The sequence below is a fragment of the Mastacembelus armatus genome, chromosome 18 (genome assembly GCF_900324485.2).
Source record: "Mastacembelus armatus chromosome 18, fMasArm1.2, whole genome shotgun sequence".
Lineage (NCBI taxonomy): Eukaryota > Metazoa > Chordata > Actinopteri > Synbranchiformes > Mastacembelidae > Mastacembelus > Mastacembelus armatus.
Window position 1 is genome coordinate 15,915,429 of NC_046650.1, and position 27,946 is coordinate 15,943,374.

General features: G+C 43.0%; 2 protein-coding genes across 2 annotated transcripts in view; one reads left to right on the forward strand and one right to left on the reverse strand.

Moving 5' to 3' along the window:
* LOC113140830 (uncharacterized) overlaps positions 1-27,946 on the reverse strand; it is a 54,020-nt gene that overhangs the window by 11,295 nt on the left and 14,779 nt on the right. The window contains exon 4 of the mRNA XM_026324864.1: positions 15,096-15,116. Within this exon, the coding sequence (XP_026180649.1) occupies positions 15,096-15,116 (21 nt within the window). The remainder of the gene's footprint in view (positions 1-15,095; positions 15,117-27,946) is intronic.
* On the forward strand, positions 3,475-20,104 carry LOC113139201 (cytidine monophosphate-N-acetylneuraminic acid hydroxylase-like). Its single transcript, XM_026322252.1, has 16 exons — positions 3,475-4,720; positions 4,820-4,911; positions 5,359-5,468; positions 6,268-6,458; positions 6,758-6,838; positions 6,958-7,024; positions 7,185-7,266; positions 7,360-7,497; positions 8,580-8,715; positions 8,859-9,002; positions 9,688-9,862; positions 10,889-11,005; positions 11,519-11,634; positions 11,787-11,863; positions 19,047-19,172; positions 19,662-20,104. The coding sequence occupies exons 1-16, from the start codon at positions 4,128-4,130 to the stop codon at positions 19,883-19,885; spliced, it is 2,469 nt and encodes an 822-aa protein (XP_026178037.1). The 5' UTR covers positions 3,475-4,127; the 3' UTR covers positions 19,886-20,104.

A 27,946-nucleotide genomic window follows, 5' to 3' on the forward strand; every position in this document is an offset into this window, starting at 1 on the left:
CAGAGACTTGAGGTACTCGGGACGACCTCATCGACCCCCGGTGCTTTGCCACCGAGGAGCTACCGAACTACCTCAGTGACTTCGGCTTGGGTGATGGATGGATCAGCCCCCGAATCCCCAGCCCCTGCTTCCCTTATGGAAGACGTGTTGACGGGATTGAGGAGATCCTCGAAGTATTCCTTCCACCGTCCGACAATATCCCCAGTCGAGGTCAGCAGCTGCCCACTTCCACTGTAAACCAGTGTTGGTAGAGCACTGCTTCCCCCTCCTGAGGTGCCGGACGGTTTGCCAGAATTTCTTCGGGGCCGACAGGTAGTCCTTCTCCATGGCCTCACCGAACTCTTCCCATACCCGAGTTTTTGCCGCCGTCACCACCTGGGCTGCAACACGCTTGGCCCTGCGGTACCTGTCAGCTGCTTCGGAAGTCCCACAAGCCAGCCAAGCTCGGTAGGACTCCTTCTTCAGCTTGACGGCATTCCTTACCTCCGGTGTCCACCACCGGGTTCGGGGATTGCCGCCATGACAGGCACCCGAAACCTTATGGCCACAGCTCCTAGCCGCCACGTCGACAATGGAGGTGGAAAACATGGTCCATTCAGACTCACTGTCCCCAGCCTCCCCCGGGATCTGGTAGAAGCTCTCTCGGAGGTGTGAGTTAAAGACCTCCCTGACAGTGGGTTCGGCCAAACATTCCCAACAGACCCTCACAGTACGTTTGGGCCTGCCAAATCTGTCCCGCTTCCTCCTCCGCCAGCGGATCCAACTCACCACCAGGTGGTGATCAGTTGACAGCTCTGCCCCTCTCTTCACCCGAGTGTCCAAGACATACGGCCGATGGTCAGATGACACGACTGCAAAGGCGATCATTGACCTCCGGCCTAGGGTGTCCTGGTGCCATGTGCACTGGTGGACACCCTTATGCTTGAACATGCTGTTCATTATGGACAAACTGTGACTAGCACAGAAGTCCAGCAACAGAACACCGCTCGGGTTTGTATCGGGGAGGCCGTTCCTCCCAATCACGCCCCTCCTGGTTTCACTGTCGCTGCCCACGTGAGTGTTGAAGTCCCCCAACAGAATTATGGAGTCCCCGGTAGGGGCACCTTTCAGCATCCCCCCGAGAGACTCCAAAAAGGCCGGGTACTCTGAGAGACCTATCCCCGACCCGAAGGCGCAGGGAAACGACCCTTTCACTCTGTGGGGAAAACTCCAACACGTGGCTCGCCGCCGCTCACCGCGAGCAACTCCAGAGTAGAAGAGAGTCCAGCCCCTCTCAAGGAGCTGGGTTCCAGAGCCCAGGCTGTGTGTGGAGGTGAGCCCAACTAACTCTAGTCGGTACTGCTCGACCTCCCGCACAAGCTCAGGCTCCTTCCCCCCCAGTGAAGTGACATTCCATGTCCCTAGAGCCAGTTTTAGCATCCAGGGATCGGGTCGCCTGGACCACTGCCCGATCCACTATGCACCGGCCCCTTGTGGATCCTCCTGCGGGTGGTGGGTCCACAGAAGGACGGCCCCACGTCACTCTTTCGGGCTTTGCCCGGCTGGGCCCCATGGGGGGAGACCCAGCCACCAGGCGCTCGCCTACGAGCCCGAACCCCAGGCCTGGCTCCAGGGTGGGGCCCCGGCTTCGCCATGTGCTTATCGCCGTTTGCGGCTATAATTTTTAATTATTTCCTTAAGATACAAGTAAATAAATAAATGAAATAAAAACACACCGATCAGAAACTCAGTAACGGCTTTTACATGCCCCAGGTTGTATAAATAAGTGAAGAACGTATGTGTGACGTGACGTTGCTCAAACGGGTTCATTAGCTGACGGCTCTTAGTTTCTGTTATGGTGCGGTGAACTACAGGTGCTTATTTGAGGAACGTACGTGCAGTGACGTAGTCACGTCACTTTTTTGTTGTTGTCACGTGTTCCGTGTTAAAAACTAATAAAAGAGGAGCAGAGCGCGCGAAGCAGCTCTGGAACCCTGGTCGATGTCCGGAGAGAGACAACAAGGTGTCCTGTGATGTGTTTCATGTCTATACATGAAACACATCACAGGACATAAGTGACAGCCAGCCCCTTCCAACAGGTTCTCCATATGCTACAACACTCCGACGTTTTTCTTGGAAGAAACGGGCACAGGTTTGGAGGTGAGTCAGCTGTCTTATTGCTTTTAAACTTGGTGGGTTATGACCAAGCGAAAAAACGGCGTTGACGTGCGAAAGAAAACCAAGTCGAAATTTGTAGCACGTTTTGTTAACCCATAGGAATTAAATCAGGTGAAATATGCAGCATAGCTCCTAATACCAAACATCATGTTGGGCGCACGAACCAAAATTTGAGGTTACCTGGTGTTTGCAAGTCGACATTAGAGAGCGCGCAGACATGAATTTCGAAGAAAGGATCATGTACACTTTTTTTTTGAGACAGTTCTTTCAACTGCTTGAGCAACTACTGAGCACTTCAGTCCGCCAGAGATGGTTCTGATAAACAAGTTGCAACAACACGCACACAGATCAAAATATTCCAACAGTGAATAATTAGGATTAGATTAATTACCAGTTAAATAAAAATAAATAACTCGTATTTTTGATCATTGTAATAATAATAATACTAACACTACTACTACTACTAATAATAATAATAATAATTCGTGCCATCATTGAAACTTCTGTTCATACAACCAGAAAAGTCTTAAAGTCCACACAGATATCCAAGTGTCATGATCTGTGTGGACAATCAAATAGGCTATGTGTAAAGAAATTCAGATATATATTTTTTAAAGTCATCAGAGTCATAACCTTGAGTCATAACATTGAGTGACATTTGTGACTGGCAGTTTATGAACTCAGCAGACTATCCGTAGTCAGCGCCAGACCAGCAGCTTCCACAGCAGGTGCGACATGATTCGGTCAATTGTGGCGAGCCTGCATACAGCAGCCGTCTGCAGGACGGGTACTATCAGAACAATGGCAAATTAAGAAAAAAAAAACAGCAAGGGAGGGTTTACATTAGTCATAATGTATACATTCACCCACGAAGGAGTATATTCCAGTTTGACCCTTTCATGTACAGTGTCCACATTCACGGAAAATTATTTTATTTCAGTTTTGGACTACATTATCATGACAGCGTTTTCCAAACCAGTTGGCCACAGTAATAATGGATCTGTAGCAATATTGTACCATTGTTAGGTAAATTCTTTTAACAAATAGACTCAGAGGACGAACTTTGGTAAGATTATATAGAAGTTTTACTTGCAAGGAGTAACAGTCACACAGCACCTTGGTACAGCATGAGGATCACTGGCTGCTTGCAGCCTAACACATCAGTTTTCATGGAAATACAAAAGGGAGGGGATTTCTCACAGAAAGACATTTGGGCCCTTATCAAATAGTCAAGGTTAGAGCAAACTGTGCTCACTGAGAGCAACAATTATATTTCCACAATACACAATAGGCCCCATTCAGAAGAGTTTCAGGTCTACTGAAGTCAGGTGGATCAGGTCAGACGAGGGTAAACATTTTAGTTTCTCTAACAGCCATAGTTACTAATAGTAAAATGATTTAATTGTTTATTTTGTCCATCCAGATAAATACCATCCCTCTGCCACAGACAAACCGCCAGGTTGTGTGTCATCCCCAAGCTGCCATACCCAGGCTACTCTTGTTTCTCTGCCCAATCCTCGCCACATGATGGACCGCACCTGGACAGTTACAGACCGTAACGAAGAGTTTCTTGTATATCACCAAGCTAAGTAAATCCTCTTTAGTTTTGTTGAAGAGGTGTTCTTTGTTTTCCTGTGTTTTTCCCAAGAGGACATTTTTTGAAGTTTGGATCGAATTTATCTCATTTTGTTTAATGAACTGAGGCTAAGAGGACGTGATCTCAAGAAGAGATTTTTTTGAGTTTTGGATCCCTAGCGATTGAGACTGTGAATGGATTACTGAACCCCGTTGTAACTAGCTAAGGATTTGTTTGGAAATCTCCGTGAGAAACTGGTCCCTGTTATTGCTGAGCGTCACCTAGATCATCCGGATCCCCTGACCAGTGAAATCAACATTGCCAGATTCTGCTCTGCAACACCCGCCGGCTCATCTACCAACCTTCAGCCAAGACTGCTTCGGTATTACTGAAAATGCTGCCAGCTTTAAAATATGCTTTTTCCCTTTTGCGGTGTTTAGTTAAAAAGACCCTTCAAACACCAAAGGTGATAAACCAGCTGTACTTTATCTCATTTAGAAAAGACTCACTGTGTTATCCTTTATACACAAAGACCTCCCAAACACCAAAGGTGATAAACCAGCTGTGCTTTATCTCATTTAGAAAAGACTCACTGTATTATCCTTTATACACAAAGACCTCCCAAACACCAAAGGTGATAAACCAGCTGTACTTTATCTCATTTAGAAAAGACTCACTGTGTTATCCTTTACACACAAAGACCTCCCAAACACCAAAGGTGATAAACCAGCTGTACTTTATCTCATTTAGAAAAGACTCACTGTGTTATCCTTTACACACAAAGACCTCTCAAACAGCAAAGGTGGTGCTATCACTGGATGCGGGAGCAGTCAGCTTACTCAAGGATGGAGTCAATTTCAAGAAAAATCCAAAGGATGGGAAATGTTATATCATATACAAGGGCACTGGAGGTTTTAAGGCCTGCAGGAACCAGTGCAAACACCAAGGAGGGCTATTCATCAAAGACATAGAGGACTTAGGCGGCAGGTAAGACCAGTCTGACAGAAACAGATAGCAGAGATTATACTGAGACCAGTCATTATTAATCTGTTGATGACAGCTGATGGGGTTTCTCTGTTCTAACAGGACTGTTAAATGCACTAAACACAACTGGAAGTTAAATCTATCAACAATGAAATATGTAAACCCGCCAGATAGCTTCTTACAGGATGAGCTCGGTAAGTAAAGTAAAACCGACCTTAAAGGGGTACTCCACTGATTTTACACACAAACATCAGTTAACCATTCATGGTTTTATCATGTCTCCTGCCACGTCAGAGAAAATCATTCAGGTTCTTCCTGGAACTAGTTATTCTTCTATGTACCATATGTTGAAATGTTTCCCACTTGGGATATGTGACTATCACATATCCAAATGAGTATCCCCATTCCTCCAGGGGAGGATTTATAGGTTCCCCCTGCTTGCTCACATAACATGTACTGGTATATAGTATATCCTTGTAAACAGTCACACAGATGGAGTGTGTCAATTTTGTCAATTGCGTAAAACTTTAATTCATGACAAATGGAAATGTCAGAAAGGGAAATGCTCAGCATTGCTTTACTCACAGCTTACCAGCTGTGCTTTATCTCATTCAGAAAACTGTGTTATCTTTTACACACAGAAGTAGAGATCCTGGATGATGGTGGACTATGTTTGGTTGAGCTGAGTCCCCCTGATCCCTGGCTGGCTGACCCTCGAGAACCTCTGGAGCTCAAGGAAGGAGAGGTGAAAGTATGTATCTTGCGGTCTACTGCTGACGCATTAAAAAAGAGTAGAGCATGCAGCAAATGAACAGACATTAATACCACAAAAATCTACAAGAGTATGATAATGGACAAAGTCACTTTGGGAACATTTTATTTAGCTGTTGTGAGGATTTTACAACAGAGCAAATGGTCACTGACTTAAACCAATGTGGGGGTTGATTGTTTGCTTGACCCTTTCATGGTCTGTGGTTCTGTCTGTTTTATTGGTTTAGTGTTTTAGGGTAGAAGGTTGTAAATGACTGTCAACAATTTGTTTCTTTGATGGTAAGAAGACTGAAGATAGTACCTGAACAAACAATGTGGGGGTCTGTTCAGGATTAGTCCAAAGTACGGTATATAACCTGCTCTTGTAACACAGACGGCAGAGGACTTTCTGCAAGGACGTCCTCTCCGGGCCCGTGATTAAACCTGAGATGATTCATCACACTTGTGGTTGTTTTCTGAGAATTAGCAACTCTCAAACTTAAAGAAATTTCCACCACACTATGTCTTGTGAGCAGCAGCAAAGTTGCAAACAAACAAAAATTCTACAGTGTGTATTTTAATTGTGTTATTACATTCATGTAAACAACACGACTATCATTAATTTACTAAATGCTAATTATTATCTATTGCACCATTTCTGTTATGACATCATTACATTTCGTGTCATATGACAGGATGACTACATAAATGCAGTGGACAGGAACCACTTCTATTCACAGTTTATTCATGTTAGATATGTGAGACAAGTCATAATGTGACATCTACTCTTTGTACAACAGGTCACATACCTCACCCATGCATGCATGGAGCTGCAGCTCGGACAGAGGCGGTTCATGTTTGACCCCTGGCTGAAGGGCCCCGCGTTTGCCAGAGGCTGGTGGCTTCTCCATGAGCCTCCAGCAGACGCCCTGGACAGACTGTGTGCAGCGGATCTCATATACATCAGCCACATGCACTCTGACCACCTCAGGTAGACTCTGTCAGCATGACTGCATACAGCAACAGTCCCACAGCCAAGCTAAATGTAGCAACAGCACATGCTTAGAACACAAATAGCTCTGTTACGCAGTCTGAATATTTTTGGACACTGGAAACTGTGAAATAAGGAAGTAGACTTGATAAACAATAAGAGCACATACAGAACATCCCAACAGTTTGTGTACATATAGCTCATTGTAAGCAGCTTGTGAAAATTTAAAAGGGTGCCAGCAATTAGGCAGTTTTTAGAAAAAATGTCACTTGGCCTGACCTGTCCTGTGTCCTTCCCAGTTACCCTACACTGAAAGTCCTGTCAGAGAGGAGGCCAGATGCCCCCATTTATGTCGGTGATACCAGCAGACCAGTCTTTTGGTCGGTACAGTTGTGGCACTCAATTTAATCTGTTATAATAGATATGTTTTTTTTATTTTCAGCGTGTTTTTAGTAAATAACCCTAACCCTATTTACATGTCTCTCTCTCAATGCAAAAGGTATTTAGAGCAAAGCAAAGTCAAGCTGACCAACATCAACGTCGTTCCTTTTGGTGTCTGGCAAAATGTAAGTCACTGATGCTGAGCGGTTGAAGGACAGTGATAAATAGAACAAAAACAGAAAAAGTGACCTTATATAAAAATAGGGGCCTGTCAAAACATAAGAAATGATAAAAATATGAAAATTACAATATTTGAATTATTTCCCGTTTCTTGGTCTCCATCAGGTTGATGAGCACCTGAGATTCATGATCATGATGGATGGTGTACATCCTGAAATGGACACCTGCATCATTGTTGAATATAAAGGTTAAGGCTTTTCAGTGGGTATTTGCTTAAATGTCATCCATGGAGTCATAAAAACACATACACTTAGATTGTCAAAATGTGTTATTAATGCAGGTCACATGATCCTGAACACCGTGGACTGCACCAGGCCAAATGGGGGCAGGCTACCACAGAATGTGGACCTGATGATGAGTGACTTTGCTGGGGGGGCATCTGGATTCCCCATGACTTTCTATGGAGGGAAATACAGTGGTGAGGCTCACTTCTGTGGTTGGGACTTTTCACCTCAGTGTACACAACTTTTATTTAATTAGTTGAGCACTTCATTTTTGCTTCTATGACTTTTACCAATCTCTATTGTAAAAATATCAACATCCATCATCTGTACCCCCTTAGTCCTAACCAGGGTCCCAGGGACCTGCTGGAGCCTGTCCCAGCTCTCTTTGGGTGAAAGGCAGGGGTCCACCCTGGACAGGTCCCCAGTCCATCACAGGGCCACATAGAGACAAACAACCTCACACTCACTCCTATGGACAATTTAGAGTCACCAATCAATCTGACATACATGTTTTTGGACTGTGGGAGGAAACCAGAGTACCTGGAGAAAACCTACACAAGCACAGGGAGAACATGCAAACTCCACACAGAAAGGCCCTGATGGGTTTCAAACCAGGAACCTTCTTGCTGTGAGGCAACACTGCTAACTACTACTAGCAGTAAAACGGTATTATAAAAATTAACCCTCACTACCTCCTCATATTTTTCAGGTATAAAACAATGAATCTTTATTCTTATTTACATTTAATATTCTCCTGGAAGACATTAGAATTGAACATGAGATCAACACAAAGCAGAAAAGCGTAGAGGTTGTAGTGAAAATATCCATCTTCATCAAGGACACGAAACATATTTTTTTTATCCTCATATAACTTGATGTTTGACCATAAACCATGTAAAGGAACAGGAAGTATATATGTGCATGTATTAGATAGTGTGGTCACTTCCTTCCTGCAGAAAAAAGTCCACAACTCATAAATTAGTGATGGGTGTGAGTTTGTGTTTGTAAAAAATGCGAGGGTTGCTTTCAATTTTCACTTTAACCTTAAACAAAAAATTTAAAATTTGACTCTAAAATGTAAAGTCTGACATTTGCATGCATGACTGTGAATATCTAAAACCAAACTTGCAGAAAGGGAATAAAATGCACAACCTAACAAAATTAAGCACATAAGCTTAAACCTCAGTTTACAAATGTGGGTGCAGTAGCCCCATGATCAGGTGCATTTGGGATAAATTATACTGACAACATAAAGAACATACTTGTCTGTATCCAGATTCTTGGAAAGCAAATTTTATCAAGAATGAAAGAAAGAAGCTGCTGAATTACAAAGCTCAGCTGGTGAAATCCCTGCAGCCGAAGATCTACTGCCCATTCGCTGGTTATTTTGTGGAGGCTCATCCATCAGACAGGTAGAGTTTGTACAGTGGGGTTTTGGCAAATGCATAGATAAAACAGAAAAATTCTTAATATCCAAGTACCAACTACAGGTGGTATTCTTGGGTCTAAAGTGTCTGCCTTTGTGTCTCTGTCCCTTCTGTGTGTATGTGTAAAGCTACATTAAGGAAACAAATGTTAAAAATGGTGCAGATGCCCTGAATGCTCAAATCAATAACCTCACATCAGACATCAAGACATGGACGCCCAAGCCTGGAGCTGTGCTGGACCTTGGCCTGGCTCTGACAGACCCAACTAACAGGTTGGTAATCTAGTGGTAACACTAAAACACACCAGAAACAGCTGTCAGAATCTCTTGCAGGAAAGTTGTATACAAGTGAAACAAAATATATGAAAGCTGAACAAGGAAACTGGTCTGTAAACTGTGATGTCTGTGTACAGTGAATGGTGTAAGTTTGTCTAATGGGTTTTCATCTTGCCTGTTTGCGCATTTTGGATTGTTGGATGTCTTGTCAGTAAAATGGCTTGCATTAGGGCTAAGCATTCAGAAGAAACAATAAATAATAGAAGAATAATTTAGCTGGGGGCTAAGGCAATTGTGGATGTTAAGAAAACAGAGAAAGAGTCATGTCGAAAAAAAGAGCCAGTGTGATTTAGTCCAATTAAATCCTTAGACTACAAGTACCAGCAAGCATGCAATGGAACCGATTATTAAGGTATTTAGTGTATTTACACTGCTGCATTTGTCTGCACAAAAAGTACCAATTGCATTGTTTCAGAAATCACAAACAATTGTGTGTAGGGCTCAGCAACAGGCCCATTAACTTGGTGAGTGCAGTGTTTTTAATTATCCTCAGGAATGATGAGTGGGTGGGGGACACACTCAACAATAGACTGAATCTCTCCTTTAAACTGCACAAATGAAGACCTGAAAGTTTAATCCTATTTCTATGTGAATATTTCCTTTACTAATTTACCAAACATAGTGAAGCCATCACCAATCCCCCAGCCAGTGCAAAACTCTACAAGGACAGTTGGGATTTCGACTTGTATGTGGACGAACTGAACAGAGCCATCAGCTGTGAGATATTTAAACATCCAAACTGGATCCAGTTTTATTACACCTGGGCAGGCTTTCAAAACTACAACCTCGTTGTGCGGGTAAATATATTTGCTGTATGGGATCCTCTCTGTTCTTTCGCAACATCTGTTGTGGACACTTCTGGCTCTTCCTTTGCATAAACTTTATTGGGTGCAGCAGAGTAATATGTGGTCTTCCCTTTGTTGGCAAATAATTGTTTTTGTGCTTCATTCTAAATAAGGATAATAGTGTGTTTTACTTTAGGGACCCTACAATAACTACAACATCCCTAGTTCAGTTCTGGCTTTGTGGGGTGCTGCATGTTATCCCTGCTCTCCTCCTATACTCCTCCACTTTCTTCCCACTGTTGTATCCAAAAATTTCTGCTGATAACACTGATGATTTGAGCTACAGCACATTCAGAAAGTATTCAGACCCCCTTCACTTTTTTCCATTTTGTCATGTCTGATACTACAATTGTCTAAAATCTTTTTTTTTTCTCATTAATCTACACTCAGTACCACATAATGACGAAATGAAAACAGAATTTCAGGAAAGTTCGTAAATTTATTAAATTGGCTTGGTATCATTAGAAAGGAAACACTTTCTAGTTTATTCTGAATATTCAAATTTGGCTGATGATTTTTAGTAATACATCTGGAAACACAGTTTCTACAGTTTGAGGTAGGGATGGCATTAAAAAAGAAAAACTGATGTATTGTCTTTTCCGTATTCAGACCCTTTGTAACAACACATTAAAATTAGCTCAGGCGTCTCCCATTTCTCTTGATCGTTGCTGAGATGTTTCTACACCTTGACTGAAATCCATCTGTGTCTGGCAAAAAAAGTTTTGATTGGACATGATTTGGAAATTTGATTCAGTTCAGCGGATGCTGGGCATACTGCTCTGTTTTCTTTCCCTTGCACCTTTAAGTGAGTGGAGTCTCTTGGCTGCTTTATCTCAAAAAGCCCCAGTCTGCTGTCTTGGCTATCAAACTTTTTCTGAACTGAACACTGGCTTTCACCCTTTCTTCCTTTCCATTGCGACTTTTTCGAAGTGGATGTATGTCTGATGAAATGCAAATGTACCAACATGTCATTTCAAGATGATTGAGACAGATGACAACTTTGAACCTCTTCTCGATGGCTATGACTACTTGGTGGACTTTCTGGATCTGTCGTTCCCCACCACAAGGCCTGACCGAGAACATTCTTACTTGGAAGTGAGTTACTGTAGAGCACCAGGCCAACACTCAAAATGTTGCAATGCACTTTTAAATGTACCAGATTTAATTCTTTAATTTCTTAGGAAACTACACTTGAAAAATGGATTTACAGACATTTTCACTACCAGCAAGTAATCCTTAGTTACTTAATTCTTCTGTCATTGTCATTGTGCTCCCAGGACTGACATCCTGCATTGCTAACATGGTTGCTAACTATTGGTTTAAGGACCCTAAATAAACTTGGAAGTGTTAAGTTAATGTCTGCTAATGTCTGCAGAGTAAGCACACATGGTAAAGTACAGTACACACTGCACAGTGCTGTACAGCATGCTCAAAAGGTTGGTTCTGTCAACATACTGCAGCCGCACTACTGGAAAAACAAATGTACTTTTTTCACCCTAAATAAATGTGTGAGTTTCAGAGCAGAGTTGCATCTTGAGAAAATGCTAAAAGTAGTAAATCACAGAAGCCAGTCAGTAACCCTGATGTGTTGCTGTTTACTCCTTGAAGCTCAAAAACAGGGTTGGGGTGATGAGACACGTAGTGATGCATGGGGGCCTTTGGGATGACCTGTACATCGGCTTCCAGAACCGCATAAGCCGAGATCCGGACATTTACCACCACAAGTAACCATACTTCTCTCATACATCAAAAGCAGCAGGAAAAAAAATAAAAAATAGAAATAGACTTTAGCTGACACTGCTTTCATCTGTTACTCTTCTCTACAACTTTCCTTACATTCAACTCAACACTTCATCTTTACTTAATTCTCTTCTAGATTCTGGAACCACTTCCAGACAGAGTTACCGTGTTGTGGACCTGACTGGGACAAGTTCCTGCGGAGTGTCATGATTTGTAAGTGCACTGCTCCATGTTTACTCTTCTTTTATTGTGTTTTATCATTGTTTCTTATTGACTTTGTTTTGTAAAGTTTTTTGAAAGGCAAGAAGTGTCTTTAAAAAATGTGTGAAAAAGCAAAACAGACAAAGACGAGGACAATATGGGAAGAAAGCATAAGTAGCTTCCCATATTCTGGGACCATCTATGAAACCTTCCTCATACATTCACAGGTGGCAGCTGATCTCCTAAATGCTACATCAGGTGTTTCTGACCTGAGGAAAGCTGGTTCCAACTTGTTCCTCTAGGGGACTGATTCTTCCACAGCTACCAACAGGAAGAAGAACCAGCACACGGACACGTTCCGGCATTTATCCGACCACCGAATGATCTCGATGGCTCACAAACGCTGCGAGAAACAAAAAGCAGCAAAGAGCCAAATGCAGACACACGGGCAGCCGTGCAGTGAAGAGGAGAGTTGTCAGAAAAAGACCCAACACGCTCACATGGTCCCAGCAAAGCAATCCTGAAAGCCAAAGCAGGTGAAGGCAGACAGGAACGACCATGAGGTGAAGTCCATGAGCAGGCAGAGGCCACTAACAGGCAGGGAATCCAAGCTAGACTTTGGAGACTACAGCGAGGCAGGCATGGCTCACAGTGTGGGAAGAAGCCTGTGGAAACGGGCCTGGGAAGGGATCAGGGACTGGAAGCAGGTGAGGAGGGAAGATCAGGTGACTGGGAATGGAGGGAAAGTCCGGGGACACCTGGAGGCTGGATGGGGAATAAGTTGTTTACAAGTTCCATTGTACTTCTTTCTCATTTCTTCACATAACGGTGACAATGCAGTTGTCTCTGGCCATGAATTAGCTTCTTTCTTAGTACCCAGTACTAAACCCATTTCTCTAGTAGCCATACTCTTGTTATCTTTCGTCACGCGACCCAGAGTCTTTCACTGTGCTGCATACAACAGTAAATAATAACACAATGGGTCTACCAAGACGACGTCTCATGAACTACTCAACAGTGTAGTGAGTTTCTCTTGCTGTAACATTAGGCAAGGCAAGTTTATTTATACAGCACAATTCATACAGTCATTCAAAGTGCTTTACAGAAATAAACGACAGGTTAAAAATACATAAGCAAGAATAAAAATAAAAGGCATGACACCACTTTGTCACCATATTTGCCCCTTATGATATCGACTATCGGACCACGCTGACCCATATTTGTGGGTCTCCTACTTTCAGTTTGTCCCATCCTTGATGGACTAAAAGTACCTCAACACAGACCATCTGCGGAGACGATCCTGAGTCCCGGACTCTTACGTCTAGGATCGAGTAGACTACAGCCGGAGGTTCCAAACCCCTTATTTAAGTCTACAGCTGTTTAGACCTGTATTCTAAGGATAACACTAAAGCGCCTGGGTTCCTAAGCCCGGGGTCCCTGACCCAATTGGCTTTAGATCCTAGGTTCCCAACCTAATCAACTTAGAGTACTGACCGTGAGTCCGATTGTCTCCCCCAACAGGACAAAATTACAGGTCTGTCTGTGTCTCTGCTGCTTCGCTGTTGGTCCATACTGTTGTTTCTTGGGCTGGATCAGCGGCCGGGCTCCTTAGGATGAAAGCTTCTCGACCCGCAGAGAGGAATCGCTATTTAGTGCGCACTGTTACGCGCGTCCACCCCACTCCTGACACCAAATCCGTTGTGGCAAAAAGTACTAGGGGCAAATCTCAGGTTAAATGGTTGTGGACCAAAATATATTCAAGATGTATTAGTTCCCTATGAGGTTTCCAGACCCCTCAGGTGATCTGGGACAGGTCTACTGTGTGTTCCCAGAACCAGAACCAAACAAAGTGAAGCAGCATTCAGTCACTATGCTCCTCACTTGTGGAACAAACTTCCTGGACACCTGAGGTCTGCTCCAACTGTCAGCTCATTCAGATCAGGACTGAAAACACTGTTGTTTCCTGCTGCCTTCAAATAATTGTTCATCCTTGTTTTCTTAATGTGTTTTGACATCTTATTTTAATTTACTTTATTTGATTTCAATTTATTTTATGTTAAATGTCTGTTTTTAGATGCTCTTTTCCATGATTTTAATGTAATTACATGCCTTGTAAAGCCCTTTGAATAGCGTAGTGTATGAAAGGTGCTATACAAAGACATTTGCCTTGCCTAAAGGATGGCAAATTTAATAATAATAAACAACGGGCAAAGCGACAGAGTCACATCAGAGCGTACGATCTGCAGGACGACTGACCACGGACAAAGGAAATGATCAACTTTTATATCTGCTCAGCAGCATTAATTTACACTTTAGAGTCACTCATGTAAATCATGCTGGCATGGCAACATATGTAATATGATTAGTGTGTCCATGTCTTTTCGTCTGCTTCCTAATGAAATACAAAGCAGGGTCAAAAGTCTTCATTGAATTCACACAGGTCACACAGAGTTGACAGACATGGTGAACCCTGAGACCAAAGTCTAACTGGGACAACACGCCCCTCACTGAGGAGAAAACATTTCCAAACCACAGTTTCCTACCTGCGGCACCCATGTGCCATCTAATGCAGGTAGGAAACTGTGAAGTCAAGAGTTTTTAGTCACTTCACTTTGTTTCTCTTTCCATCACCCACTGACTCTGGGTCCATATGTTTGGTAGATCAGGTTTGACTTCAGCAAACCAACAGCCTTCTCTTTATGTCACATCATCAGGCACGGAGACATTTAAAATCCTCTGAGATTGTAAATGTAAACAAGTCTCTGCCTTAGAAATCCTTAGTGTCAGGGGGTTTTTGTTTGAGGCCAAAGTCAGATGGAAATGAGTGGAACACTGAAACATGTGACCTGAAACATATTTGTGTGTTTGCTCTCTAACAGCAGGACGTCACTTCAACCTCAGGTTCAGTCATATCTGCCACAGACATAGGACCAACATCGCTGCAGATACTGTTCAGTGTTGGTTGGTTTCCCAGTCCAATGTAGACTCTGAGCCTTCCCGACTCTGGTTCTGGACTCTCTGTTGGTCTCTGAGGTTTTGGTTCATCAGCAGCTGCTGTGAAGAAAAGACACAGAAAAAATGAATGTGATTCTTTGACCTTTAACATCCCAAGAATGTCTTCATCATATCATGTTACATGGGCACTTTATTCTTCTTCAAGAGCAAACTTTAAATCTGAACAATTTGGACTTGAACATTTTATTCATGGAAATTTGAACTAAAACTCTCTCAGGTTCTCTCTCAGGTTCAGACCAGTCCCTCGCTGCTGTGAAGAGACAAATCAAATCAAACAACTTTTCTGCAAGAAGGACGTGAATCAGTTCAGTTCAGGCAGGCAAATCTGCATCACATGTGTGAAGTTGGATCAAGATGCACTTGGAAAAATCTCTGAGTGAAAAATAAAGTCAAGCTGAAATGTCCCGGGTCCATCAGTCTGCAGGTTTATGCTGGAACGGAGCAGTCAGACCAGAATCCAAAGCTTGTGTTCACCCTGGTTGGACCTCAACAGTCCGAGCTTCTCCAGGATCCAGCCTGTGTCCTCATCTCTCATTCAGGAATAAAGTCTGTTTCTATTCTGGTTCTGTCACAGACTCAGGACTGAGGACTCTGGTCTGTACCTGTGTGACATGAAAACTGCACCAAGGGTCTGAGAGTAATGAAATTTCGATTCTCTGTGTCTGTTCTACTTGTGGCAGAATTGACAATAAAGCAGATTTTGAAAACAAAGACATGCTCAGAGTTTTTTTTTTTTTTGTCTTTTTTGTCAAACTGTTTAATAATGAACTTTGAGCCCACCTCCATCAGCAGGTTCAAATGAGATAATAAAATAAAACAACTGATGAAAAACATAAGAACTGTGTATTATTGTATGAGCTGAACTGGACACACACACGCGCACATGCCACTTTACATTTATATTTATATTAACCCTGTTTACACTTGTCAATTTAATATCTGCAATGACGCACATATTGTTCTTTGCACATTGTCTACCACTTACCATGATTGTGGCACATTCACTGCTTTTCTTTGCACAAAGTCGGCCTATATGTTGTCTGCACTGTCTTGTCCTGCCCTGTCTTCCTGTGCACGTCTGTTGTTTAAGTTCTTAAAATGCACCTTAAGTATAGTTTAATTTTTTTTCTTAGTTCAATCTTAGTTTCTGTCATAGCTCTATGTCTGTCTGCGTCACTGCACTTGTCTGCCTTCTGTGTAGCACCTGTGACAACTAATGTGACAACTACAACATGTGGCTGCACAAGTCGCGTAAACACTGATATGACAACATCTGTCGCGTAAACACTGATATGACAACATCTGTCGCGTAAACACTGATATGACAACATCTGTCGTAAACACTGATATGACAACATCTGTCTCGTAAACACTGATATGACAACATCTGTCACGTAAACACTGATATGACAACATCTGTCTCGTAAACACTGATATGACAACATCTGTCGTAAACACTGATATGACAACATCTGTCTCGTAAACACTGATATGACAACATCTGTCACGTAAACACTGATATGACAACATCTGTCGTAAACACTGATATGACAACATCTGTCGTAAACACTGATATGACAACATCTGTCGTAAACACTGATATGACAACATCTGTCGTAAACACTGATATGACAACATCTGTCGCGTAAACACTGATATGACAACATCTGTCGTAAACACTGATATGACAACATCTGTCTCGTAAACACTGATATGACAACATCTGTCGCGTAAACACTGATATGACAACATCTGTCGTAAACACTGATATGACAACATCTGTCGTAAACACTGATATGACAACATCTGTCTCGTAAACACTGATATGACAACATCTGTCGCGTAAACACTGATATGACAACATCTGTCGTAAACACTGATATGACAACATCTGTCGTAAACACTGATATGACAACATCTGTCTCGTAAACACTGATATGACATCTGTCACGTAAACACTGATATGACAACATCTGTCGCGTAAACGCTGATACGACAACATCTGTCTCGTAAACACTGATACGACAACATCTGTCGCGTAAACACTGATACGACAACATCTGTCGCGTAAACAATGATATGACAACATCTGTCGTAAACACTGATATGACAACATCTGTCGTAAACACTGATATGACAACATCTGTCGCGTAAACACTGATATGACAACATCTGTCGCGTAAACACTGATATGACAACATCTGTCGCGTAAACACTGATATGACAACATCTGTCGCGTAAACACTGATATGACAACATCTGTCGCGTAAACACTGATATGACAACATCTGTCGCGTAAACACTGATACGACAACATCTGTCGCGTAAACACTGATATGACAACATCTGTCGTAAACACTGATATGACAACATCTGTCGCGTAAACACTGATATGACAACATCTGTCGCGTAAACACTGATATGACAACATCTGTCGCGTAAACACTGATATGACAACATCTGTCGCGTAAACACTGATATGACAACATCTGGTCCATATCCAGCAGCTACAAACCAAGTCAGTCAGTGTGGAGCCGCGTTAGCATCCACCTAGACAACCAAGATTATAAAAAATGAGGAACACATGACTTCTGCAAATTTCTGAATCACATGACCACTGGTTGGACTGAACAACTGTTAGATGCAGCTACTGAAGTCTGTCCTTTATTTTTGGTCCTATTTATATATATATTTTGGTCGACAGCAGACGAAGGTAATGTGTTGTTGTCTCTTATTGATATTTGATGATACAATGACATCGATAGTTGGACTAACAGCTGCACAGTTTACTGACGTTCTTCACATCAGGCTCTGAGAAACAGCTGAGCTGTATAATAAATTCTACTTCAATGTTAATTGTCATTAAATGGAAATATGACAATACTTGAAATGAGCAAACAGGTTAAAATTACCTAAATTGTATTGTACAAATGATTGTATTCAGTGAGCCTGTTTTAGTCTCATGTGATAAAAAGTGGAAGTTACCAAACACGACAGTGACTGAGAATAAACTTCTGTTCTTGTCTGAATTTCTCAAAACATGAGCCACATCAGTTTTAGTAAGAAGAAAGGCTGATTCCTCGTTAATGAGACAGTTAGTAGTTGAAACATTTGATCTTTAATCACGTTTCTTCTCAGACCTCTGCACTGTCCGTCCACACTGTCTGGTTTCAAACTCTCTGACGTCTTCAGCTTAAAATGGACAGACTTTTTCTAAAGTGTTGGACACTGAGAAAACATGGAGACATTTTTCACCTGTCAGACTTTTGGAGGATACAGCTGCCACATGTTTTATACACTGAGGGTTAATATCAGGTGGAACTGGAAACACTGAAGACTTTAACATGTGAAATGTTTTCAGAGAAAAACAAACTGCAGGTTTTTCATGTTTGTGACTCTTCAGCTCTGTCTCCTCTGACAGGAGAAGATGGTCTGCTGGATCCTGCTGCTCATCAGCCTGACCCCCTTTACCTGGGGTCAGTTTTTATCCACTAACTCAAATCAATTGGAAATCCAAAATAATCCAAGTTGTGAGTGTGTGTGGTCGTCACTTTCCCTCTGTGTCTCCTCAACAGGAACATTTGTAGTGAATGTGACACAGAGCTCCTATCAGGCAGAGGAGAACCACGACATCACACTGGACTGGACCTTCACAACCACAGCTCACATGTCTCGCTCAGCAGTTTCCATCTTCTGTCAACTGTTAACTGAGGACAAAGTCCCAGTCCTGTTTCATCTACGTGAGGGTGTTGAGGTCCCAGAGTCTCAGGACAAACAGTTTTCAGGACGAGTCCAGTTTGACAAAGACGTCCTCAGAGAAGGACGAGTCAGACTTCATGTGTGCAGACTCAGGACTGAGGACTCTGGTCTGTACTGGTGTTCAGTGAAGACAGCTGAAGATGCAGGTTCTGACAAATGTCTCCTCAAAGTCACAGGTAAGTTGGTTCAGTCCAGTTGAACAGTGTCCTTGTGTGTCCGTGTTGGACAGACTGTGGTGATAAACTGGACCTGATGGACTGAGGCTCTGAGCTCTGTGTGATTTACTACGATGATTTTTCTAACATCATATCACACACATGCTGCACATGGCAACAAACATCATTAGGTCCAAGCCCAAACTGTCCAGATGTTACATTTGGACATGAACAGGTATCAACAAGTCTCTCTGTGTGTTTTACAGCAGCTGCTGATGAACCTGAGTCGGTGAAGGATCAGCCTGTGGATCGGGCTGGGACTAGCAGCAGCAGCAGTTGTTCTACTGGTCAAACTCTGCTTCACCTCAAAGTCTTCACATCAGGAATAAGAGGTACCCCCGTTCTAGCACTGGGTAAAGACCTGAATCTTAAATCCTGCAGACTCTGTCCTTTTATCATCTGGTTTACTTGTGACATGAAACACACAATCGGTTGCTAAATGATGTTAATCTCATTATGGAATTTGATTCAATCCAACATCTAACATCTTCTTCTTCTCCTTTGGGCTGCTCCCTTCAGGGGTCGCCACAGCGAATCATCTGCCTCCATTTAACCCTATCCTCTGTATCCTCCTCACCCACACCAACTATCCTCATGTCCTCCTTCACTACATCCAAGAACCTCCTCTTTGGTCTTCCTCTAGGCCTCCTTCCTGGCAGCTCTAACCTCAGCATCCTTTTACCAATGTATTCACTGTCCCTCCTCTGAACATGTCCAAACCATCTCAATCTGGCTTCCCTGGCTTTTTCTCCAAACCATCTAACATGAGCTGTCCCTCTGATGTCCTCATTCCTGATCCTATCCATCCTCGTCCCTCCCAGAGAGAACCTCAACATCTTCAGCTCTGCTACCTCCAGCTCTGCCTCCTGTCTTTTTCTCAGAAAAAAACATTTCTCTGGTTCCTCAGTCCAGTCCAGAAACCAAACCAGTTCAAATTGCTCAGAAAACACCTGCATGTTTATTAACTGATTCTAAAATCCACCTTTGCTGGGATGTTAAAGAAGAAGACTCCTTCCACCATCAGCAGGACAGCAGGTTTCTCTAAAGTCATTTTCTTTTCTCAGCAGCTGGCAGTTCAGTTTACGTATCTCTGTTCTGTCCCACAGGGATTTTATCACTAATGCTGCATTTTTTACACTTTGAGGTATTAGACTTGATGTATTTGTATTTGATGATCCTTTAAGTTGCACTGAAGTTAAGTTGTACATGTAGTACTTCTGTAATGACCTCAGGAAAAGTATCTGCTACTTGAATCAAAGTAGAAAAGTTGTGATATTTAAGCTGCAGAGTTCGAGTTTCCAGCTAAGCTAGCTCAGCTAACTGACTGTTGACTGTGTTTCTTTGCTCATGTGTAAGTCACTAATGTTTAGTTCACTGGTCTGAAATGCTCAGAGGTAAAAAGTGTCGTTACATTTTTATATTAAAATGTGAGTGATGGATCCACTCGTCTTTCCTCTGCCTGGTTTCATATTATTTTAAAGATGCAATGTGTAAAATGTGAAAGATTTAGCAGCACCTAGTCATGAGATGACAGAATCCAACCTTCAGGGTAATGTTGACTATTGGATGCTAAGTGTTAAGTAGTGATGAGAATTAAGGGTCTTCAAAGGTAAAACAGCTCATGGGTTATAGAAGTTAAACTGCTTTTAAAGCAACAGTTCCACAAAACTGGAAGACGTTTTATTGGAACGATGAAGAACAAGTATGAACTAACAACACTTATTTAACAACAGCCCTGAAATAGAAGTGCTTCCTGTTTTTGCTCAGAAACATGTTTAACTTGTGAACTATATATAAGTCACCTTCATGATTTGACTAGGTCAGCATTTTAAAGCAGTCCATGTATTGGTCCTTCAACATTTAGTACAAATACTTTCTGTTTCCCAGCACACAAAGGTCCTTTTGTGTTTGGGTAAAGACACTTGATTCTTGCTTCGTCTTATCACTCAGCAGAGGAAGATGATGAAGTGTCGGTTCAGCTGATCCACACAAAATCCTTCCAGCTGTGCAGAGGTGGGTCATGTGTTTTTTGGTTTAGACCATAACAGCCTGGAAATATCCAGACACAGAGAGAGACAGTCCAACCTGTGGATTTATGGCAGGAAGTGAAATCAATAGTTTTCATTGAACAACCTGATCATAGTTTATAGAAGAGCGACACCTGCTGGCTGAGTTGGAGAACTGCACGTGAGGGGTCGTCCTGACAAAGCCTCGTGGCTTCAGGCTGTAGTGGATCTGATCATTATTCACCTGAACAGAGCTGTGTCTGCAGGACCAGGGACCCAGAGTCCGGCAAAGGTGAGACACCGAGCGTTTCTTTAGCAAAGACACTTTGTTGGTGCGACCCTCCCTCATTGTTTGTCTGCACCTGCTACAGGTGCGTGACGCCCCAACACGCAGAGCAGCGTGGCCGCATGGCGGACTGAGCTTCAAGGCCTTCAGGCTCAAAGTGCCTCCTTGAAACCACGTCGGACCGAGACCAGACATCGGGTCTGCAACGTGTGGATCCATAAGGGCCCTGAAGACTCGTGGACAAAGGTGAGCTTGTCCTTTAGATCAGTCAGGTGGAAAAATGTGTGGCGGCTCAGGGAGACCAGTCTTATCCATGAGCCCTGTTAGCAGGGCCACCGACGGTCGGTTGTCCTGGGCCCACAATGACCCACTAACAGTTTTACTTTCCCTTCATAGAATAGAAATAAATAAATAAACAGAACAAAAACCAAAAACCAGTTTATTATTTCCAGTCCATTGTCAGTTGTCATAGGTCATGAGGATCTACTGGAGCCTGTCCCAGGTCTCTTCAGGCACAAGGCACAGACCAGATCACCTGGACAGCTCAGCAGACCAATAATCAGTTGTCTGTAATGTTGAATGTCTTGTCATATCTCATATGTGTCTGTACCAATAATCAGGTGTTTGTTGTGACGGCCTTGTCCTTTCTCATGTCTCTCCATTTCTGTCTAATGTCTAATTCTTTCATTTCCACCTAATTAGAGGTGGCTGGGCTGGTGGTGCCAAGAGAACTGGCCTTTGGCTTTGGCTCCAATAGGCCTGTTGGTGGTTGTTGATGGAGTCAGTGCTGCTAAAAGTCCTGATATTGTACCAGGAGGTCTGACTTGTCTGGTTCTGGCTCCATTAGGCCTTTAGGTTGTTGTTGTTTAGATGTGGCTGTGTCACCTGTACAAGGAGGTCTGACCTGTCCTGGTTCCAAAAGGCCTGTTGGTGGTTGTGTATTGGACTTGGATCGGTCAGTAGTCTGACTTGAGTCTTTCATCAGGGAAGTTGAGCTTCAGTCCCACACAGTGACTTGAGACTTGGACTCTGAGATTTAGGACTTGGGAACAATCTTTGACTTTTTAGTGCATCAACATGAAGGAGAAGAAATATCTTTTCCTACAGTCAAAGACCAAAGCTCTTTATGAAGCAGCAGGACTTGGAGAGTTGCAGAAACAGCTTCCTGACTATGAACCTTCCTTCATATTTAATGTTGGAGTTTCTAGAAGTTCCAGCTCTGTACATGGAGCGTGTGGCTGTCATGCTGTCGTCCTGCAGCCTCGTTGAGCAAAGTGGAAGCAGCTAAATCCTTCAAAGTAAAAGCCACTGAAGCCAATGATCCGTTTGGCTGTGAACCAAAAGGCTGGTGGATCCAGGCCACCAGGAACAGAGAGGTTAGTCCAGAAACCACCAGGTGGAATCATCTCACAGCAACAACCTGCTTTATTGGACAAACTGATTTTATTTGAGTCCAGTTCAGACTTTTATTGTCTTCATTCACAGAATGAATTAAAACAGACAAAACTAAATATATGAATCTAAAGTTATTTCACAGAGAGACAATCCAGATCAGTGTTGTTCTATTTACAAACACATATTTCCAAATGTGCAGTTTCTGCACTGACTCCAATATCACACTCACACAGTGAGTCCAGCTTATATCCTTATATCCCTCTGCTGTCAGTGAACGCACCACAACAGACCTGAACACATCATTCCATCCAGCAGGAGACAAGTGCCGGACAGAAATATTAATGTTCTATGTTCTTATGACAAATGAGTCTCAGCTTTAAATGAAACAGCTACAATAGAAATAGCAGAGATTCTGTAAATATGGTGAATGTGTCAGACCTGCTTCTCAGCATTATTCCAATAAAGTGAGCACAGTGCACGTTTGACATCTGTCTAATAGCTTTGATGAGAAGTCCTTTCAAAATAATGGACCAAGTAAAGATGGAGAACGCTGTTTCCTCCATCAGGTCCATTATTTTTCTGTATCAGCTGTGTGTTCTGGCTTTTATACTATGGCCACTTCCTGAGCAACAGGAAGGAAAAGATGTGTTTTTCTGTGTTTTCTTCTTTGAAACATGGAACATACATGAAGCATCAAGTTGCTGCTCAGGTTACCTTCTGGTTTGTCTGATGTGACCTGATGTGCAGTTTTCTGACCTGCAGCCAATGACAAACCACTGATTTCTGTCTGAGCTGGAAAATGGACTTTAGGGTTGGTCTGATTCTGTTGCACGAACTGGTTCCTCTGATGTAGAACCTGAGATGTAATTTGGTTTTCTTCTGGAATATTGTTTTCCAGTCTGATCCTTATTGAACAAACAATAACACACAGTCAGTCCAGCTGCTGCTGCTGCTGCTGCTGTCAGTCCCAGTCCACAGATGAGGACGATCCATCTCCAACCTGCTGCGTCTGGTCTCTCAGGTTCTCTCTCAGGGTCAGACCAGTCCCTCGCTGCTGTAAAGAGACAAATCAAATCTGTGTCTTTCATGTGAAGAAACAACTTTTCTGCAAGAAGGACGTGAATCAGTTCAGTTCAGGCAGAGCAGGAAGGATTGTAGTTTCCACAATACTTTTCTTCTCTGACTCTTATTTAGCAAAAAGCTGCTGAAATGAATCTGTGAGGAAAGTTTCACTGAACCAACTTACCTGTGACGTTGAGGAGACAGCTGTCATAGTCTTTACCAACACCTGTCTCCACTGAACACAGGTACAGACCAGAGTCCTCAGTCCTGAGTCTGGACACATGAAGTCTGACTCGTCCTTCTCTGAGGACGTCTTTGTCAAACTGGACTCGTCCTGAAAACTGTTTGTCCTGAGACTCTGGGACCTCAACACCCTCATGTAGATGAAGCAGGACTGGGTCTTTGTCCTCAGTTATCAGTTGACAGAAGATGTAAACTGCTGAGAGAGACATGTGAGCTGTGGTTGTGAAGGTCCAGTCCAGTGTGATGTCGTAGTTCTCCTCTGCCTGATAGGAGCTCTGTGTCACATTCACTACAAATGTTCCTGTTGAGGAGACACAGAGGGAAAGTGACGACCACACACACTCACAACTTGGATTATTTTGGATTTCCAATTGATTTGAGTTAGTGGATAAAAACTGACCCCAGGTAAAGGGGGTCAGGCTGATGAGCAGCAGGATCCAGCAGACCATCTTCTCCTGTCAGAGGAGACAGAGCTGAAGAGTCACAAACATGAAAAACCTGCAGTTTGTTTTTCTCTGAAAACATCCATCCATCATCTAGACCCCCTTATTCCTAACCAGGGTCCCAGGGATCTGCTGGAGCCTCTCCCAGCTCTCTCTGGGTGAAAGGCAGGGGTCCACCCTGGACAGGTCCCCAGTCCATCACAGGGCCACATAGAGACAAACAACCTCACACACTCACACTCACTCCTATGGGCAATTTAGAGTCACCAACCAACCTGACATACATGTTTTTGGACTGTGGGAGGAAACCAGAGTACCTGGAGAAAACCCACACAAGCACAGGGAGAACATGCAAACTCCACACAGAAAGGCCCCTGATGGGTTTCAAACCAGGAACCTTCTTGCTGTGAGGCAACAGAGCTAACCACTAACCCACTGTGCTGCTTTCAGGAAGTCAGTCATTAGTAATAACTTTATTAGCTCATATAAAATGAGCAGCACACAGACATTTTAGTGTTCCTAAGACTTTCATCATCCTGATGTTCTAAGTTAGACTCAAGAGTTGGAGGTTTCATTGTTTTTACCAACCAGTACGGTCCAGTTAGTTAACTATTAGTTAGTTAGTTAGTTAACTAATATATAGAAATATATCAAATACAATTGATTCATATTTTTGCATTAAAAACACATTCTAAGGAAATACAGGTGTTCTCATTAAATGAATTAACCAGGTACTACTTTAGAAATATTCAATTTTATATTCAGTATCTTTTCCATATTCTCCAGGTGGTTCCAGCAGAAAGTTCTGTATCAACATTTATTTTCGGTCTGAGCAGACAGAAACTAAACTGACACAAATGGAGCTCAGTTTTTGGGGGTTTTCCTTGTACCAGGTTCTATGTTCTGGGCTGAGGGTCTAACGAACTGCGGACTACAGGTCGTGACATCACTAGAGCGTCACATCCGGTAACCAGACCCGCCTTTTTGCCGGTTTAAAAAAGTGGCGGGTTTCTACTTTATCGTCTTTAGCGAGGCTAATGGCTAATGGCTAATGGAACATGACCTAAACCGGGTCGAGCCGAGTTAGTGCTAAAACTGTGTGATGGAAAAGGTGGAGGAGCCGCTGTGTTCGGGTCACAGCGTTTACACCACAATTACTAAGAAATCGGACTGTTGAAGTCCAACCAGGGTGAACACTTTGGATTCTGGTCTGACTGCTCCGTTCCAGCATAAACCTGCAGACTGATGGACCCGGGACATTTCAGCTTGACTTGATTTTTCCAAGCGCATCTTGATCCAACTTCACACATGTGATGCAGATTTGAAGCCTTTCTGCTGCAGAGTTGCCTCAATACATGATGTCAATGAAGGAGAATGGACACAAACATGTTTCTTACCTTCAAGAACAGCGTTTTCCTCGGCAGCAGACTGGATCAGGTCTCAGCTCAGACCACGTTAAAGTCTCTCTGGGTCTGAAAAGACTCTCTGGGTCAGGACCAGGAGAGATTCAGGCGCCAAACTCCCCTCATTGGTCTGTTTATATGTAGAAGGCAGAGTTGACTGTGGTCGCTGTTTCCTGTGTAACAGGTGAAGTTGATCTAAAGCTGGTGTTTTTCTTACTGTCTGAAAAGTCACATGGGAACAGTCACGGCTCCTTTGTCGAATGAGGTGGATATAAATTTAAATTTACTTCGGTTTCACGTCTGACTGTAAGAAGTCTTCATCGGAGATGGACTGAAACAGACCAGGTGAGTCCGGTCCGACGGTGTTGGATCTTGTCTGGTCTCTGATTCTGAGACTGGTCCTTCTTCCAGTCCAGCACCAACAGGAACTTTCTCATCGTTCAGATTATTTTGTCTCGGGTTATTTTCCATCTGCAAATTAATTCCTGGTCAACTCGCTGATCAGCTGAAAACAAGTAACTAAACCTGCTGTGATTGTTTGGGACGTACTTTAATGCGGAGAAACAGAAACAGCTACTGAGCCAAACATTAAATACGACACAGACCAGGAAGTCGCTTCAAACCACCGTAAAATGATTTTCCATCTTTCTGGTGAATGTTTTTATTTCAGTGTCCTGTGCGATTTGAGCTCCAGACTCCTGAAGTTCATTTTCCAACAGTTTCATCAGTTTGTTGACACAGAAAGTTTCTGTCAGAGAAGAAACTTGGACAAAGTGTCCGCCTGACGTGAACTGTATCGGGAGCGCGCATTCCTTCAGCGTGAACGTGGACCTGCGTTGTTAGTCTTGATTTGTATCTGAACTAAAAACAGTAACACTTGGATTCTTCAGTCGTTGTATCCAATAGAGTTTTTCCACCATGTTTCCTAATGTGTCTTTGAGTTTGTTGGTCTTTGTGCCGGAAGTTATTCCAGCCATTGTCAGCCTCATGTCAGGCTCTGGACTGTCTGACGTGTTTGTGTTGTTCAGCCACATCTGACTGCTGATTATTACTGGACAGTGTCCTACCTTGGTCTCGCCTGATCTGCTGCTCCTGCTACATTTCATTGCTGTTATTTTAATCCTGTGTTCACCTGAAGTTACTGTCTAGTTTTCTAATGTATGAGATGAAGACCAGAGACATGAAATCCACCAATAAAACTGTGAACATGGTTCAGGATTTTGCTTCTGAAAGTGATGGCACATACCAACATCTGATCAGCTGTTTGTTGTTGCTGGTTTCAGGATCCAGCAGACCATCTTCTCCTGTCAGAGGAGACACAAACACATGAGGTCAAAGGTCAAAGGTGAGACACTCCAACATCCATTTCTGTATACGATCTGATTGGCAGCATCACAGCTGAGACTCAACAATATCTGACTCCTGTGACCTGGTGATGAGTCGGGGCTCAGTGTGATGTCCAGCATCACTTCTAGTGTCATCACAACTAAAACAAAGCTCCTGCTAACGAGGCCTTGGACCTAAAGTCAGGGCCTAAACACTGACCTCATCTTTTCATATGTATATGTGAGTAGGGAAGACAAAACCTGAGGGAATCAAACAGTGACCATCGTCTCTCAAGTCAAGTGTGTTAATGTCTCCCCCTACTGGCCAGTTTCCAGAAGTGATGTCATTAATCCAAACTGAATTCTTCCTCATGTTGAAAACTGTCAACTCCTCTTTACAGCACAGTGACTTGTATCTAACGCTGCATTTATCCACCACATATACACTGCATAGAAAATGACTTATGTAACTAAAACTAATATATACACATCATTAATAACTCACTGCTGCTCAATCAGCATTTACCCCCTCCCCTCCTCAAACAGGCCTCTAGTGCCAGTGGTGGAAAGTACAAGTACATTTAATCAAGTACTGAAGTACAGGTCTGAGGTACTTGTCCTTTAGTATTTCAACTTTCTGCTACTTCGTCCTTGGACTTCACTACATGTCAGAGTCAAACCTTGGACTTTTTCCTGCTCTACATTTATCTGATAACTTTAGTTCAGGATCAGCTGGATCCAACAAAATACAGACTGATCATCAAACTTTATTGATCCCTGGGGGATAATTCCCAAGATACCCAGCGGTATATAAAGTACTTCAAATTAGCAGTTGCTTTAACAAACCCCTGAATCAGCTCATATTCATGTTTGTTCTGTCCAGTTGCTGTAGCTTTTGTTTGCTTGTTTGATGTCAGGTGTTTCGCACCATCGGGGCGTTCGG